Here is a 19,422-nt window from a genome sequence, read left to right on the forward strand (position 1 = left end):
TGTGAAGCAAATCACAGCTATCTTTAAATTCACGCTTACCCAAATTTTGCAGTGCAGTTGTCCAGCCAACCAATGTTTCAAAAAATGCATATATTCAGAGATAGTGTGCATAGAAGTGAAGGTATTAGTGAAAGCAACATCCAAAAAATGCATTATATTAGGGGGAATTGCTTGCAAATGTTGTGTAAGTTAGTAAAAACTGCATATGAAATTTGTTTATTAGGGGGAAATTGCATTACAATGCTCATGGTTTTTCATGAAAATTTAAACACCCCCCCCCCAATTTGCTGCAAAATGTAGAGAACTGAATCCAAGATGGGGAAAATGAGAAACTCAGAGTAGGTGAGAGATCCTTCCATCCCTACTGAAGATCCAGGCAAGCATTGCGAGAGACCAGCACTCATGAATGTCTCCTCGTACCTTTGAGCTTGAGCTCAGCAGCCTACCCAGGAGACCTTGCTTTGATCAACAGCTCTCTAAAGGCAGCATTTAATATGACAGATTAATTAGTTAATGTTTGTAAAGAGCTTTGAACATGAAAAGTGCTCTATAAATGCGGAGTATCGTTATTAATCGCTGTTACACAGAGCCTGCCCCAGCCTACTGGGAGGAATGGGACCCTGGAGGCCTGTGCTGCACAGCTTTTGGCCCTGGGGCACTCTCACTTCCTTGTCTCTCCGTTCCCATTACCTCACCCCTTAACAAGAATCCTTCTGGGGTTAGTGCACAAAGCAGCACTTGGCACAGAGATCAAGCTGTTTCTCTTCGCGGGAGAAGGGAAGTGCTGATCCATCCAGCCCAGGCCAGGAGCCTTCCTACTGGCAGTGAATTGCTGGCTGATTTGTGTATAGTTCCTCTGGGGATACCCTGTTCCAGAGGCAAGCCATGTGTTTATAGCTGGGAGGGCTTCCATTGAAATGTTCTGTTAAGTTTCTTGGGTAATAGAAATGCTTCACTCATCATCGTGTTTAATAATAATAATAATAATAATACAGTGGTACATCGGTTTAAGAACAGTCCAGTTTAAGAACGATTCGGTTTACAAACTCCGTAAAACCAGAAATAGTGTCCCAGTTTGAGAACTTCACCTTGGTCTAAGAACGGAATCCGGACAGTGGAAGGGCACCGGCGGCGGTAGGCCTCATTAGGGAAAGCGCACCTCGGTTTAAGAACGGCGGCGATGTTTCTGTTTTACGTAGGGTTTTGTGTCAGCGTCGCTTGTGCAGGTTCTGTGCTATTCACATGTGTCCTTTGGTGGTGAGAGAGGTTGGGGTTGGCCTAGGGTGTGGTTGTTTGTTTGGGAATGGCTGTGGTGATCTTTGTTTTCATGTGTGAGTGGGGTGGGTGGGTGTTTTGGATCAGGTTAGCCATATTGATTTGTATGCTGTTGGTGGATTTCTGTCATTGTCTTGTTGGGCTTTGTATGTGATAAAGGGGAGCCATACCGGGGTAAAGGCATCTTCTTCTATTTGTCCCCATGTCAGTTTCAGTTTATTGGTTAATTTATCTAGTAAGGCTGTTTCCCATACTATTTGGTACCAATGGTCCATGCTTACTCCTGACAGGTCTCTCCAGTGTCTGGTTATGATGTTTCTGGCTGCTGAAAGTAGGTGGGTTATGAGTTTTTTGTGGTGTAAATGGGCATTATTGTCTTGGAAGATATTTAGTTGGGCCAATTCTGGGGTGGTTTCTAATACTTGCTTAGTTATTTTACATATTTCTTGTATGGCTGTTGTCCAGAATAGTTGGATTTTGGGGCACTCCCACCACATGTGGAGGTATGTGCCTGTGGAGTGTACCCCACCCATTTGACTGGGTTGCCCCAGCCACTCTGGGCAGCTTCCAACAAAATATAAAAACACAGTAAGACATACATCAATCATTAAAAAAAGGGCTGCTTTCAGATGTCTTCTAAAAGTTGTGTAGTTGTTTATCTCCTTGACATCTGATGGGAGGGAGTTCCACAGGGTAGGTGCCACTATCGAGAAGGCCTTCTGCCTGGTTCCCTGTAACATCACTTCTCGCAGTGAGGGAACTAACTGCCAGAAGACCCTCAGAGGTGGACCTCAGTTCCCGGGCTGAACAATGTGGGTGGAGACACTTCTTCAGGAATACTGGGCCTGGGCCATTTAGGGCTTTAAATGTCAACACCAACACTCTGAATACTGGAATCCAGTGTAGATCCTTTAGGATTGGTGTTATATGGTTCCGACACATTTGGGACCAGAAATATTTGTTACATGGTTCCGGCAGATTTGGGGGCAGAAATCTTTATCAAGCATCTAGAGATATATCAGTAGATCCCAATCTACCTTTTACCTACTCCTGATATAGTGGATAGAGTGTAAACTAGGACTGGCCATGGATATGGATTAAATTGGTGTTCTCAGGCATGAATCTTGCTGGGTAATTTTGGGACAGTCTCCCCTAGCCTAACCTACCTTATGGCGGCTGTTGCTATGAATGTTCACTCACCATTTAAGCTAAAAGTGCAACGTGTATTTTTCAATACAGTAATGTAGTGGGTGCTTGTGCTGATTCGAATCTTTGGATCTGGAAGGGAAATCTCCAGTGGTCCTAGAATGGAGCCTGCTTGAAGAACGCTTATAATTAGCTCTGTGATAAGGCTTCCCACTGGCTTCCTGTGGCAGCTCACCAATGTGCAGATCAAAGGGACAGTGGGGGGTTTGTTAGTGCTTTGATACCAGCTTGCAGGATTGGAGAGGGCTTGCTATGCACCAAATCAGCAAGAAGAAAACAGAAAAAAAGAGGTAGTGATTGGGAGGTAAAGTACAGTGGTACCTCGGGTTAAGTACTTAATTCGTTCCGGAGGTCTGGTCTTAACCTGAAACTGTTCTTAACCTGAAGCACCACTTTAGCTAATGGGGCCTCCCGCTGCCGCTGCGCCACCAGAGCACGATTTCTGATCTCATCCTGAAGCAAAGTTCTTAACCCGAGGTATTATTTCTGGGTTAGCGGAGTCTGTAACCTGAAGCGTATGTAACCTGAAGTGTATGCAACCCGAGGTACCACTGTATCTTGGAATAGGCCAAACTCTTCGCCAATATTGCTTATCTGGATTTTCAGATCTTCAAGGTACAGCCTTGAAGCTTCCATTCAGTGACTTTGCATATTGCTTGTAAATTTATAGAGGCCTGTGTATTGAGCTTTCCATCTGAATCACTTGCACAATGCTTATGCCATGGTTAGACTATGGCTTAGCACACACTCCCGTTTACCCAGCATCCAGTGTGCTTCCACCATTGGTTTGGAAAATGTTGTACACCTAGAGACTTCCCAAAGCATTCCGGGATTTGCTTTTGCAGATTCCTAGACCTCTCTTTGCTTGATTCATACTCCTCCAGGATTTCCTAAATGATGAGGTATTCTCTGTATATTTTGACAGTTGCTCGTGCTCTCCTGTCTTTACTGTTCTTGGCCTTGCAGGACTGATTCTGAATGATGGTCACAACCTGGCAAGGTTGCTGGACTCAGACCCTTCCCTGTATATTTTTTAATGATCATAAAGTGAATTCTGGAATTCTCAGAATAGTGAATTCTGCACCCCAATATCTAATGCTGTGTCTGAGTTGCATATAAGCATGTCAGATCCACAGCCTTGAATTGAGAAGACTGGAAAAAATATATCTGAGATGAGGGCGTATGTGGCTTATGAGCGAGAGAGGTAAGGGGCCTCCCTCCATGGGGCAGCCTAGGTTCCCCATAGCCCTGATTCCAGCAGTGAATGGGAGCTATTCAGAAGCTACTCCGGGTCTTTGAGAGGGTGCATTGGGAATGCATGCATTTGAAACTGAGACTCGAGAGTAAGGAGAACAGAGAAAGGTGAGGAAGGAAAATGAAAGACAGGTGAGTGATGGCGAGGCAGGAGATGGGAGACAGGGGGCAGAGATGGTGTTTATAAGTGACTAAGTGAGTTAGTCGTGGAATTTTAATCTGAGGCCCCAGTATTGATTTGTGCATGATGCAGCAGGAGAGAGCAAGAGATGGGAGAAGAGAACTGCAGTGCTATTAATACAGAGGACATACTGTAATCTATCAGTGTCAGACCAGGGAGCCAACCTGCTGCTTTAACCCTCTCTGTCTCTGGGAGTCCCAGCACTTCTTTCATCCTTGAACCTGCGGATCAGAGAGGATACCATTGGGATTCAGGTCAGAGGCATTTACGTAAAGGTTCTTCAAAGCTTTGTGTGTTGCAGAGGGGTATGGCCAATTATGCACCTATTGGTAGAGATCCCACTAAGGAGACATTGAATATTATTATTATTAGTAGTACCGGTTAGGGCAGTCTTGGTTTGGAATTATATCCGTGATGAGTGGGGCCTGCAACAGAGTTGCCATATGTCCTCCCTCTGACAAGGAGGGCATCCTCTTCAGGATTCTCGCAAGCCACCCTCTCCAAGGAGGCCTTGCATTCCTTCCCCACATTTTACTTCTCTAGCTGTCACTCTATATTCCATGGCAATACCTCATTGGGCAGTTTTGGGTTGTTGAGGTTTTCTTTTCTTCTTTTTAAATACAGTTCTGCCAACCTCCCCTCCTCTTTTGATAGCACAGCTGTTGGGAGGATCAAAGGTCTTTCTCTGAGCACCAGGACACAAATTGGATCCCACCCGTGGGCAGAAATTCTATATTATATTATATTATATTATATTATATTATATTATATTATATTATAATGTCATCACCTGCTGCAAATAAAGAGATGTTTGCCTTTTGGTTATTTTATGAAGGTTAAGAGAAGTTGCAGTAGTAAAGAACATGTTAACATTAATTCCAAATCTTGTGCCATTCTGAAGAAAGGGGGATTATTTCACAATTTCAGCTCTTGCTATGGTAACTTCTTTGACTATTTTTCATTTAGCAAAGTATTATTATTATTCACATACTAAGCCCATGTCTGCTGCACTTGTGAAGTGCAGATGTGGTCATATAGCCTTCTAAAGGAAGTGGTGAACCCACCCAAGCGGTGGCAAACATCTGGAGTGTAGCAATTCTCCCTGCAACAAAGGTGCTTTCTTGCCTTCATTTATATGGAGACAGCATATTATGCTTTCTGAACTGAAGGGCAGAGAACACAAATATAGTGCTAATGGGAAGCACACACAAGCACACATGCACCCGGCACCCCGGTCTACCTTCATTTATTTATTTATTATTAAATAATACTAATCATGTTTTCTCCTTTCTCTCTGGAAAGTGTGGGAAGCCCGTGACCCTCCAGATGTTGCACTCCAGCTGCCGTCAGCCCCAGCCAGCATGGCTAATGGCCAGGGTCCAAGGAGGAAGGGAGTTGTAGTTCAACAACATCTGGTTCATAGAATCATAGAATCATAGAATCATAGAGTTGGAAGAGACCACAAGGGCCATCGAGTCCAACCCCCTGCCAAGCAGGAAACACCATCAGAGCACTCCTGACATATGGTTGGCCACAGGTTCCCCATCTCTGCTTTAAGTGCTTTATCTTCCCAGTTCTTTGATATTCATTGGTGGTTTCACTTCTTCCTATTATTGTTTCATACAAGCGTTACCATTTTTATAACCCGATGAGGGTTTTTGCTTGATTTGCCTCCATGAAAAGTTTTAAAGCTGTTTGTGTTTATGATTTTTTATTTAAAAAAAATATATTTTATTAAAGATTTCTTGGTTTACAAAAGTACAGTACTGTATGTGCAATGTCTCTTTTTTCTAGTTACATTTTCTACAGATCAAAGCATTAATGGTCATTTGAGTAGCATGTGATGCCAGAATAGCTTGGACCACAAAATGTGTGCTGAGCTGAAAGCAAAACAGATAGTAAATAATATATTCTCCAATAAACCACTCTAGCCACTGGATCTCTACTGCTAGTTCTTATGGTACTTATACATGATCACCTGGAGCATCTGTAATGAGAATATGCCTCTGTATCCTGGAATTTTTTTTTGCAGATGTGTGTATGTGAATGGTCAGGTATCTGCAAACCTCCAGATGTCATTGGACTTCAGCTGCCATCAGCCTCAGCCAGCACTGCCAATGAGCAGTGATTATAGGAGTTGTACTCCAGTAAAAGGGATGCGCGTGGCACTGTGGGTTAAACCACAGAGCCTAGGACTCGCCGATCAGAAGGTCGGCGGTTCGAATCCCCGCAATGGGGTGAGCTCCCATTGCTCGGTCCCTGCTCCTGGCAACCTAGCAGTTTGAAAGCACGTCAAAGTGCAAGTAGATAAAAAGGTACCGCTCCAGCGGGAAGGTAAACGGCGTTTCCGTGCGCTGCTCTGGTTCGCCAGAAGCAGCTTAGTCATGCTGGCCACATGACCCGGAAGCTGTCTGCGGACAAACGCTGGCTCCCTCGGCCTATAGAGTGAGATGAGCGCCGCAACCCCAGAGTCGGTCACGACTGGACCTAATGCTCAGGGGTCCCTTTACCTTACTCCATTAACAGCTGGAGGGATCTAGTTGCCCTGTCCCTGGTGACCCCAAGATGTATGGAATGACATTTCTTTTTAGAAGCTGTCATGCATAAAAAGTTGGCCTGTCACCTGCTTAGAGACAGTAACATTAGCCAGTCAGAACTGTGAGTTTTGCCTGCTCATTTTGATGGTGTTCCGCCCTATGGGAATTTACACAATTGCAGTCTTGCAGCTGCATAGAAGTGACCGGTGTCAGCTAATGAGCCAACTCAGTGGTGCAGTTCAGTAATTCTAGACTTTGGGTCTAATTGGGGTGTATTTGCTTCTCTATATAGTAATACACATAACTTTTCTAATTATAAAATGTGGCAGAACAGCGCTACCACATTTGATGAGCCCTTCTGCTCATTCTTCTGAATAGGGCCCTGGACTGAGTGTTGAGCAGAGAGGCTGCTTCTAAAACTGTTTAGAAATAGTGCCTGGAATTTTCACATTTTCCTCTTCTCCATCTCTTTCATATCATGCAAATTAGATTTATATGTCATTGTTTTCCATTGTAAACACAGGATGCTATCTTATACTGAGTGAGACCATCAATTCAACTAGCTCTGTATTGTCTTCTACACTGATAGGCAACAGCTCTCCAAAATTTCAGACAGGAGTCTTTTCCTGTTCTACCGGGATATGCCAGGAAGAGTGTGTGTTCTGCCATTGGGCCACAGTCCTTGAGCTCATTGACAAAAAATCAGCATATTCACATTGCTATCCGAATAAATGGATGGATGGATGGAATGGTGCCTGATCAAACAGGAGTCTTTTTTGTAGTTTTTATGATTTTTAATCAATTGATTGGTTCAATTAATCAATTAAATGTTTCTGTAAGAACATATTCATGCTGCATACTTACCTGAGCATAATTCCCACTGAATTTAATGAGAATGTCTGATTAATGCCACCCCCAGCTAGGAAGCCCTTGATATTTCTTCAGTGTAGAATCTTAGCTAAATAACATATTCGTAGTCTATCCTAGAAACCACATTAGGAAAATTTACATTCACCATTGCTTTTATACTGATTCTAGCCACCAGGCACTGGTAATTATTTCCAAGTTTAATACTGTTTGTGATATTAAAAGATCCATCTCCTCAAATAAGAGATCAAATGAAAAACTGAAGGAAGAGTAAATCTAATCTAGCTTCATCTTGGTAAAAAGATAAAAACCAGTTACAATTTAAATAATGAGATTTTAAGAAATAAACACAAATGCACAATGGCTTTATTGGTCACATTTGTATCCCACTCATCATTCAAGGAGCTCCGCGGTGTTACTTTCTGTGTTTTCTGGCTTTTTATGCCCACAACACTGTGAGGTAGATTAGGCTGAGAGAAGCCGACTGGCCCAAGGTCACCCAGCAAGCTTCCTGCCTGATGGCCAAATCAGGCCTGGTGTCAGTTCATGGCACCCTTGGGCAGTCGTTGGGCCCCTAGTGCTCCAGAACGACCCACTGAAATCTCCTTTCCCCCTTTGCACCAGGTAGCTGGGCATCACCTGCCATTTCAGTTTCCCACAATGCCACCCAATGGTGTGTTGCTCAGAGGCATTGTGGGAAATTTCAATGGTTCCTCAGACTCAGCTGCCTGGCACTGTTTATAGTGCTGCTGCAGTGGTCCACTAGCCCACCACCACTGCCAAATAAGCCCTGAAATAGGAGGAATATCTCCAGAGGGTAATCCACAAAAAGCCCTCTCAAACGTGGAGCTGTCCTTGAGTCAACTACATGATAGCAGCAGATTCCTGCCTTTAAATGTGTCTGCTTCAACAACACATGTAGTGTATACCTGAGGGCTACCACAGCTTTTCCTCTTGCTTTTCTCCCACTCAGGCTCACATCCTATAATCAAAGCCCAGCTGGGTGGGGGGAATGACTTTGTAGAACAAACTCCAGATGAAATAGAAGTCAGAAGTCAGGGGAAAGATTCAGCAACCCCTTTGAACTTGAAATCACAACCTCCCCTTTGCACAATGGGAGCAAACGTATTTAAAGATGAACTCCCCTCATGTTTCGTCTAGCCTTGAGTCACATGTTGACTCCAAGTCTCCTTATTCCAAGTCCAATCCTGCCCATTTCACACTTACCTCCTTCAGTCTCTGGGGGATGATACTGAAGGTCTTCTGCTGAAAAACTGTAGCTAGATTTCCTGTCAAATGTGTTATTGATGCGTTTTGTAAAGCAGGGGCAGAAAATTCTGGTGTGCAAGGTCAAATTTGGTCTGGCAGGGGTCCCAATTTTCCCTGCTAAGATATTCCTGGAAATAAATAAATAAACTCAATGTATGCCACAATTTAGTATACTTTACCAATCTATGCTACTTTATGGCATATCGGTATGAAAACTTAGATCCCTGAGATCTTGACAACTAGCATAGAATCTGAGGAGCATCTCTTTCGGGTATACCTCTGTCAGTATGATCTAGTCAAATGGGATATCTGAAGGATTGCCTCTCTCCACATGTATCTAATTAGAATTAAACTCTCCATTAGAGATCTTCCTCCAGGTGCCCCATCTTTCTTAGGTTGTGTGGGTGGCTTCTGGAAGAGGGCATTCTCAATGGTGGCACCTAAATTATGGAACAACATCTTTAAGCAGGTGTTCCTGGTACTACAACATGTTCTTTCAGAGTTTGAATGGCATCTGAGTTGAACATTGTACTTATATTTGTTCCTCTGGTTTGTGAGTTGTTGTTTTTAACTGGCTCTGTGTTTTGATTATTGATTTTACGTTGTGTGCTACTACTGCTTTTATCATCATCATCATTAAAAATACTAGTATTGAGGTGATTTATTATGTCCTCTTAACCTGAGCTATCTTGAAACATTTGTAAATAAGGTGGGATAGAAGCTGTTATATAACAGAAGCAATTCAATTTTAAATTTGGGAGGCTTAGTTCATTTTGTGCGCTCTTCTCAACTTTTTTCTCAGCCTCAGTAAACCACAGTTCTAGTGAGGGCAAGCAGAAGAAAAAGGTTATAAAATAATTATATATAACAACAGTAGAAATTTTCCTGAGGCATTAATGGAACAGGGACATAAAGGGGCAGTACTGACCACCTCAGGTTCAGGGCCCATGCAGAACAGGTGCTTTAACAACAATATTCCTCTAAACAATCAAACACTATATTGTGAAAACTGGATATTTTAGTGGAAATCTAAAAATATCCATAATACTCCTGTCTGCCAGAGAAGACCAAGGAAGTCCAGTGAATTACGTTTACGTCAGACAGAAAACAGTAATGCCCCATTCTCCCTACACTCTTCATTTTTCTTGCTTCTACATCTTCCATCCTCGGTTCTTTAGATTAAGAGCAAAACTGGACTGCTGTTTTTCAGGTCTTCAGCCAAGACAAAATGGCTTCCATTCACTTCTATTTGCACTGTCTTTCCTCAGGGATTTCTCCATGAAGAAAAAAGAAAATCCATTGCTCCAAGCCACCAAACATACCCACATAAACAAGGACCAAGTGATATATATAAAAAATCTTTATTTCATGTACCAGGATTTTTTTTTTTTTTGTAATTTTCTTCTTTTTAAAATTTTTCTGTTTAACAGTCTGAAAAAAAACACAAAATAAAGAAAATGGAGGTTTGTTTCTTGAACTGGTTTGAGCTGAACATAAGCAGTATCCTTGGAAAAAAAATTTCCTCACCAGTCCTAGTCCTCCCTCTCCTTTCCTCCCTCTCTCTTACTTGTTTCTCTCTCTCACACACTCACACACACTCGCACACTCATTAACACACACACAATTTCTCATTCATCTTTTATTCAATCAGAAATGCTAGAGAACTCTACAGGAATCAAGTTCTCGAAAGCAGCTTTGGGATTTCAACCAAAATACCACCCTCTGCATATGCTGGAGAACACAAAACCAGTTTTTTAAAAAACACATTTCCAGGGCTTTGGATATTGGCTCATTTTACCCCCTTCTGCCCTTTTCATTGTTACAGGTTTGCAGGCTGAGGCTTGGGATTAAGCAGGAGTTCTAGACATTCACTATAAAATGGGGTGTTCCATACGGATAAATAATGTCGGTCAAGCTGTATCTAGGCCCTTCAGCCATGAGGGACTGTTCTGCTGAGCCTTGGGGAGAATGCATTCTGTCACTGGCTCAGCGCCCCACCTGCTGCTTCCCTACACAACCCTGTCCAGGAAAAGGACTCAACTCTCCTCTCAAAGAGAAGAAAAGTAGGAGAAGGCAGCACTAGTTGGGTTGGTAGTGCAGGCTGCTTTTTCGGACCCCGTTTCAGTTCCATCAGTAGCTCAGCAGCTGGGGGAGTGAAGACTCTCTGAATTGGAGCAGCACTTGTTTGAACAGGAAGAGCCAGGCGAGAGCCTAAAGGTGCCAAGAGGAATGACTGGACCCCACTCAGCAAAACCCTCAGCCCCAATCCTGTTCCTTCAAGGTAATGGAAAGGGCTCTGGCCTCTTAGGACCATGGAGAGCTCACTCCATCTCTCTTTTTTTGGCCCAAGCCAGAGCTGTACCTCAAAGCTAATTCAACGCCATAGCTGTAAGCACTGTCTGCCTTGCTACCTTTGTTGGGATCTGCTCTCCCCATCTGTCATTAACAGTGTTAAAAAGGGAACCGAAGTAAAAGCGGTAGCACACCGTTTCCCTTCAGTGAAAAAATGAATGGCCCTTATGTACACAATGGTGATTTGGGTGTCTGTAATGGGGTGTGTGGGTGTGGGTGTAGGTTAGGGAGGGAGTGTGCTATGTATATGCTTGCTTTTCACAGATGTAAACTAGGGGCAGATGCAGTGGAATCAAGAATGTAAGCCTTAAGTGGCCAAGCAGCGAGGAAGTAGAATTGGGCATGTCACCAGGAAGACCCAGCCTCTCAACTGCCTTACAGGATTTATGCCTTCACTCCAGAATGAATGTGGATGGGAACTACTGGGGTGAGCAAGGGGGAAAGATGGGTTGTGGGTATTCTAGGCCTGCCAGCAAAGTCGAGATGGGAGGCTTATCTCTGGAACTCTAAAATGTATCCCTTCCTCTGACGTGTGCTAAGAAGCATATACAAGAGAGACATATAAGAAGTGCCACAGTGTTGGGGGGGGGGACAGGACATGCCAACCGCCTCCTTATGACTTGGCTGTTAAAGGCACAGGAGCCCCTTCCAGGTAAGGGTCTAGTGAGGCCTAGCTGTGGGTCTGTGGTAGAGTTTTGCAGTGACTCTTTATGGCCATAACCGACAGCAGGTGCGGGGGGGGACGGGACCTATAGACCTTTGAGGGAAATGCTGGGCCCAAGAAAGACAAGGCTCATGCCCCCCCAACCCTTTATGCAGCCCCCTTGCTCTTCTGTATCATCGCTTCCCCCAAAGACTCCTACCCCATAAACCTTCTGGCAGACTTCCTGTGGCAGAGATCTCAAGACGACCTTTTCTCTCTGCCATGGGTGTCTTTGGTGAGAGGAAGGGGTTAGACTGGGGAGAAAGAGGGTAAAATGGGTCCCCAAAAAGAGGCTGAGCCTCAGGGATCCTGCCTCTCTCCCTTTCAATTGAGACTTGCAAAGCTGCCAGCTCCCACATGGGACAACTTGGCCCGTCTGACTTTATGTAACATAGCGGCAGCAGAATCTGAGCAGTTGCGGTTTTCTCTCCCATCACTGCTGCTGCAATGGCGGGTGGGGAAAACGGCACCTTCTCTTAAAGGTCTGGAGGCCAAGCTGTCCCATATTTGATTACGGCAACCCTACAGGCAGGTGTCTCTGCGTAAGGCAGGCTAAGCCTACAGCTTTTGCCTGGCTGGGCCCTACAGCCAGCTGGCACTGACAACAGAATGAAGTCAGGGAATAACTTTTCTGCAGTTATGTACTTGGCATGGGGACTGTGTCTTGATTCGGTGTGTCAGGTGTTCATGAGAGGGGCATTGAATGAATCCGGCGAGAGCTATCCACGCACCAGGAAAGCTAGCAGTGTAAATGAAACCGACAACGGGAGACAAGCAGCAGCCATTTTGCCTGTTGACTTCTTTTTAAGCCTGGGAGTGAGTTCAGGGGATAGCATGTTTTGCCTGCCTGTCAGGGAACATGAAGTCTCCATACTAACATCTAGTCCTTGTTCTGTGTTCGAGGTTGCAGCCCCAGCAATAGCAGCAGCCTTTTCTCTGTGGGGAGAGATGTCCCCCCCCCTTTTTCCTGGCTCAACATTCTCATGGCCCGTGAGGGAATTCGACCCACACCAACCAAGTGGCCAAGTTCTGGGTGTCTTTTAAAAAGTTTTTGTTGTTTTCAAATGGATTCAGTTTCCATTTTCTCTTTAGAAGCCTCTCAACCCCTAAGATTTTAGTTTTCACAGTTTTCAAGCTGGAAAAGAAAAATGAAAAGAAAAATACTATCTGGCTTTCTTGCAAGTAAATCCACTTATTATATTTACATTTATTTATAGTTGGTTCTGTTTTATTAAAAAATTGCCACTTTTTTATGAAGCTTTTTTTGTTTTTGTTTTTGCAATGTCACTGTTAACCCCCAGGATAGTCACAGGCTGATGAGGCTGAGCTGATCAGCCTTAGCTTCCTGAGACCTGGAGATCAGTGAATCAGCATTAAACCCTCAAATCCCCAAGGACAGGAAGGTCACTGTTAAGCCCTGTGGACCCACAGGAACATGTCGAATCACTCGTCACTCCGGGGGGTTTGGTAAGCTTAGGCAGGCTCCAGTGCATGTGCAACAAAGGCATCCACAAGGACACTGAAAGCACTGCATTTTGTTACCACCTGTCCCTGGAGATCCTTAAGAACCTGCAAGTCCACAGTGGGTTAAAAGTGAAAAGAAAACAAACTGAAAAAGTAAAGAGTAAAACCCCCCAGAAATCCAAAGAGCTGCCTCCTCTTCCCGCTTGGTTTTTTTAATTAATTTTTTTGTTGTTATTTCTCGGTTCCTTTTTTTAAATCTGTTTTTATTAAATGTTAAAATAATGGTACATGGGAAATCATGCATTTTCTTTTAAATTTATTTTCTATTTTTTATATTTTTAAATTTCTTTCTCTTGATTTTTTTGAAGTTTTTTTTTCTTTTTCCCTTTTTTTAAACGTTTTGTCATTTCTTTTCAGGTGTTTCACTTAAGTTTGTTTTCTGGTTTTTTTCTGGTTTTTTTATTTTTTTGCTTTTGGAAGGTTTCCCCATGGTTGCTTTCTCCTCTCCCCCTGCCCACCCCTACTGCTCCCTCCCATCCTGAACCCAAGTCCCACTCCCACCTTCCCAGCCCCCCCCCATGTTTCAGCCCCTCTCGACGGCTTCATACGGGGGTGGTCCGGCGGTTGGCTGTGTTAGTGTGGATAGAGTCCTTGTTTTCTTTCTGGATACAATTGTGAACCTGGAGGAAGCTGTTATCCCTGTCTGAATTGTAGGTGGCGGTGGGGGTAGTGGCAGCCTTCAGGGGGTCCCTGGTCAGGGTATACATCGAGATCTCCGTTGATGGGAGGGTGTTGAACCCTTTGATCCCGACGGGAGAGGCATCCCTGGAGTGTGAAGGCTCGGTGGAACGGGAACTGGAGCGACTGCGTCTCTGATAGCGGTAGCGGTAACTGGGTATGCGGGTGATGGCAGAGGACTGGAGGTAGTCTGTGGCATGAGCACTGGCACGCAGCTGTTTGTGCCGGTCAATAAACATGTGTACGGCCAGCACTCCTACCATCTCGGCTATAATGAATGACAGGGCCCCGAAGTAGAAGGACCAACCATAAGAGTAACTATTCTTCTTTGAGTCGCTTTTCGAGGGGTCTCCAGCATTGGCTGATATGTACACAATGATGCCAATTATATTACTCAGACCTGTGGACAAAGGGCAAGAGAGAAGAAACCATTAGCATGTCCTCTATGTACATCAAAGATAAGCTGAAGAGCCCTGGTAGATATGGACTTGGGAGACCAGAGTTCAGATCTCCACTCAGCCATGAAGCTTACTGGGTGACTATGGGCCACTCCTTGTCTCTCAACTCACAGAGCAGTTGTGATGGGAAGGGGGACAATCACATATGCCCACTTTTGTGCCTTGAAATAAAGTTGGTCTAAAAATTCAATAATAAAAAATAATAATAACAACATATAAAATCTGTACCCCACCCCAAGGCCAATTCATGTGACCTTTTTAAAAAAAAATGGCAATTGTGCAGAAGTGCAGCCTCCACAATATAGGGGTGGGGGGCATTTAGAATGCTCCCGAACACATCAAGGTCATGATGCCTCTTCCTGGCTCAATCTTCTTTTGGATTGCTTTTTAGAGTGTGGTGAGTCTGAAATTAACAGGAAGCAGGGGCCACACTTTTGACCCTTGTCCCGATACTGTGCATGTCATTAGCCCTCCGTGTTAAGCCCCTGTAGTGGGGTACATGCCTAGATAAGTATAGGCAGACTGCACAATCAGGGTTCCCTTTGCAGATGTGGGCTTTTAACAACCCCTCTAAGAGACACCCATGCTTGAGAGTCAGCCCCTCGTGTGATGCCACGGGATGGCCCCGCTTCCTGTTAACAAATCTTTTTACACATACGCTGTGTGACGGGTGCTACACTCTCAGTATTGGCAAATTCAGAAGACCAGTCGCCATGCCCAAAGGGACAAGTTTGGGTAGCTTCACTATTAAAAAAATGACCCAGTGATTTGGCCCTAATTGTGTACTGAACCCCAGTGGAGTTTTTGCAAACTTTTTAGGCAATAGGAAAAACAACAACCCTGGTTTTATTTTCATTCAGAGCTCTATTTACACTACTGCCAAACCAATATGATACTCTGTTTCCATGTAAAAAAAGGAAGGCAAGTTTTGTGCATTCTGGGGATGGGAACACGCCCTTTTAAAAAGAAGCTAAACATCTGCAAAATTGTGGGTCAGTGCTAGAGAGGGCAATAGAGTCATGCTGTTGCTTTCTTTAAAAAATAATAATCTCACATCCACATTTTACACAGTACTCATAGTCAATGGGCTAACTGGGGAGAAAAATGTATTTTCAAATTCACAAATGAGCTGCACAATAATTCTACCAAAAGTGACCACCCTAAAAGCCATTGGGCAGAGTATTCCTAAGGGTCACAGGGTGGTGGTTCTGGGGGACTTCTGGTGGTTTATAAGTTATTCTGTTCATAGAAAGGTAGCACCCCCACCGCTTCCCAGGGCCTCTCAGCTGGCATAAGGGTAGGGATAGGATGCCCCCTCAAGGACACTATTTTGTTGTGGTGGTGGTTGTTGTTGTGGTTTTTGTTGTTGTTGTTTTATTCTAATCATTCCATTCCCTTCTTTTAGACTTTCATCACACACATCTTCCAAGGAATTCAGGGCAGTATACATAACCCCTCTTATCCTCACAGGGAGAATCTGATAAAAGGGCTCAACCTTGTTGCCAACAACTTGTTTGTGATATCTCAACAACCTATTTGCAAATTTAGCTTTTTATGGAGGTGCAGACAGTACAGGTGACTCTCAATTTACGTGGAGGTTGCATTCCTGGGATAGCACATAAAGCCACAATTGTGTATAGTCAAAATACATTGGGTGCAACGGCGGGTGGGATTGCCGAAGTCTTTTTTCCTGCCTGCCTGCCCCCGTTTTAATCCCTCCCAAGCACATAAAGCTGAATGCACACAAATTAAATGCACATAAGTTGTGAGTTACCTGTAGCTCCAGTAACAATGGGCATTATGAATATTGTTATTGATCTGAGCTCCTCACTGACAGCCGCATGCTAAAAACACTGCCATTCCAAAATGATATACTTTTTGTAGTCATATTTCTGAGAAGATATATCAGAATACATGAGTTGAACAACAATGCCGTTCCACATCTGTCCAGACGGCTGATTCAATATGCATCTAACTCTAAATGTTAAGGTGTGCCTTCACCAGGCATTTTCTTCAAGATACATCCAAGAACATCAGGGATGTAGCAGTACATTTCCTGCACCAGCAGCTGGTTGGATGCTTGAGATCCTTTCCAACATTATTATTCTGAGAGCTGGTTCAGTCTTTCCTTTATGCTAGATTGTGTCTCTGATGAGGACACTGTCTGGATTTTGCTCTAGGAAAGTCAGCACTCCACTAATGTGGTAGTAACTGATCCACAATTTCTAATGACCTAGCCTAGTGCGTGACTCAGATGATGTGTGCCAGGGGTAGCCAATCTGGTGCCCTCCAGGTGTTTTGGATTACACCTCCCATCAGAGTTCAGGGATAATGGGAGTTGTAGTCCAACAACATCTGGAGGGTACCACGTTGGCTACTCCTAGGGTATGTTCAAGCCTCAGAGCATCTTCAAGAGGTGTGTAACATTGTCTCTTGTGTTTGGCAGGCAGGATAAGACTTCTGGATTTTCCAAGCTTGGTGTCCTACCTAACAGAGCACTGTTTTCAGCATGCTGCACTTCAAAGAAGCATTTAATTCAGGTCTAGATAAAGCCATGGCCCTCGCCTGATTCATGGCCCTCATTTGACCCTGTGAGCAATCATCCAAAAGCCCTGTGTTTTGCAGGGAACAGATGCACTGAAGCAGCACACCCCAGTTTCCAAAGAAAACTCCCATGCTAATATAGGAAACAGCCAATAGTGAAAGTAGAGAGGAATGGACAGTTATGGAGCACCACCAAAATAGTCACATACAATATTAATAACTGACCTTGTAATATAATATCTTTGCTGGTTTGGACCAGAGGTCCATCTGATCCAGCACCCTGTTTCTAACACTGGTCAGCCAGACCCTTCAGGAAGCTTACAAGCAGTCCACAAGCTGCTGCCCCCGCTGTATAAAGCATGGGTCCAAATATCAGCATCACTGGTCAGCAAGAACCAATGGAGAGGGCAAATGGACTTTCCAGTTCTGCCCAGAAAGCTGAAAAGAGCTGTCATGGTTTTGAGGTTCTATGAAGGTGAGGCGCCCCACTCTGCTCCTTATGATTGTGCTTTGGTTGAATGTAGGGATGTATGGTGCTGTCCAAGGTGACAGTGTGGGGCTGCTGGCAGTTAGGGGTTGGAGTCTGACCGCTTCTCATGTGGGAGCTAGGAACTGGTGGCTGAGGACTCAGGGACAGCTTGCCTTCTCAGCCACAAACAATAAACCAGTGGCAAGAGTAGCCTAGTGACCTCGAGGTGTTGTTGCACTACAATTTCCATCCTCCTTGATTGCTGGGACTGATAGGAATTGCAGCCTGAAACATCTGAAGGGAATGGGAATGAGTGTTTGGATGAACAGTGTGAGGTTTTTATTTGGGATTATATTTGGTTTTAGCCTCATAGCGTTAGTTTGCCAGTGTCGTGCAGACTTTTGTATATGTAACTAGGTGACTGTTGAGTTCAATAATTGTTGAGAGTGAGGGAGCATGTGTTCTTGCTTGATTATGGGTGAATGTGTGCCAACATAGTTTAACGGAGGTATGGGCATGTGGATATTCAGGGAACAGAAATACTGAGCAAGCGGAATCTTATTTTATGGATTCTGATGTTTTGCATACTGCATTCATTACTTTAGTTCTCTTATATACTGTATTTGATTGCGTTTGACTTCCTTTGTAAACAGCTTTGACGCCATTAGGGACAACATACAAATACAGTAATTAGAAGCAAGAGGTAAAAGCCACAAAACAGTGGGACAGGCTACTAACGAACAGCCTACACACAGCAATATTTTCAGATGCAGCTATCATTGCTCAAAAGGTTGCAAAGCTGGGCTTGGGCTTCCATATGACTTTCACATTAGGTGAAGTTCAAGGTCCTGTCTCTTCTTTGGCCTAGTTCTCACTGAGGTGGGAAACCTGTTGCTGGGGTTGTACCACTTCTGAATGCAGTTGGGGGTTCGTACCATTGCAGTTGGGGATTCACATGACTGAATGTTACTCCATATATATATATATATTTGTACTTAGAAAACTAGCATGGCATGTAGATGTTTAGACTAGAACTCTCTGATCTCTAATATTCCACGTGGAGGGATTTTCTTTTATATGGAGGAACATTCAATCATGTGAGGCCCCACCTGGAAGCTGAAATGGTACAGCCCAGATCACCTCAGTGACACAATCAGGCATGAGATGCCAAACAAAACTTCTTCACTATCCTGAGCTACTCTTTATTCCTCAGCCTTGTAGATAATGCATAAAATAATAAAAATATGTTGGCATTTTTTATTTGTGTCCTCTTTATTTTCTGTTGGTGATAGATAACCCTTGTCTTTAGCAAATCTGTGGCTGAAATGAAAGTTTCCCATCATACGTTGGAACAGCCTGGTTTCTCCAATGTATTTAAGATGAAGAAGCACCATTATATTTTGTTCTTGCTTATATTGCCCCACATCCTCCCTACTAAGAGGCTGCTAAAGAGGAAGTCTTGAGAGGGGCTCTTTCCTATCCTTCTATGCAGCCACAGAAGAGATATGCGCTGTTCTTCTCTGCTGAACAACTGAGTAGTGAAGGATAAGTCTTGGCCCTTCTTCTCTGCCAAACAAATGGACAGTGAAGAATAAGCCTTGTAGTCAAATCCATGATCTTATATATCACTTTCAACATGTGTGAAGCCCTATTATAAGTAAAACCAGCAGAGAGTCCTGTGGCATCTTAAAGACCAACAAATTTATTATGGCATACGCTTTTTAAGACTACTGTAGCACCCTCTTCATCACAGGTGTGAAATGTAATCCTCAGCTGGCAGGTGACTTACTTGAGGCAAACCTAGTTTCACCTTTGAATGCAAATTTTGCAAGACAGCAAATCCTCTTTGGGCTTGAGAGGTTTTGCAACCTCAGGGCCACGCCAGGCGAGATAGTGGAAGACCTATCTGTTCAAGCCTGGGTATGCTCTAATCACATAGGTAATGAGGGCAGAGGCATCTGATTTTAAGAGCACTCCCCCAAACCTGCTTGTAGCTTGTTTGTTCATCATTCCACCCTTTCCATTCTACCCTTCATCACATTGTATTTGGGGGCAATTGTACAGTATAACCTTCTGCAGTCTCCCCCCCCCCCCGCTCCCACTTG

At 44.0% G+C, this 19,422-nt stretch overlaps 1 protein-coding gene across 2 annotated transcripts in view; it reads right to left on the bottom strand.

Moving 5' to 3' along the window:
• Window positions 1–9,934: 9,934 nt before the first annotated feature.
• CACNG2 (calcium voltage-gated channel auxiliary subunit gamma 2) overlaps window positions 9,935–19,422 on the bottom strand; it is a 129,334-nt gene continuing 119,846 nt past the window's right edge. For both annotated transcript variants that reach the window (XM_080971809.1, XM_080971808.1), the window contains one exon: window positions 9,935–14,246. In XM_080971809.1, coding sequence (XP_080827935.1) covers window positions 13,711–14,246 — 536 coding nt within the window. In that variant the 3' untranslated portion in view covers window positions 9,935–13,710. The remainder of the gene's footprint in view (window positions 14,247–19,422) is intronic.

This window comes from Podarcis pityusensis (genome assembly GCF_964106645.2).
Source record: "Podarcis pityusensis genome assembly, chromosome: 10".
Lineage (NCBI taxonomy): Eukaryota > Metazoa > Chordata > Lepidosauria > Squamata > Lacertidae > Podarcis > Podarcis pityusensis.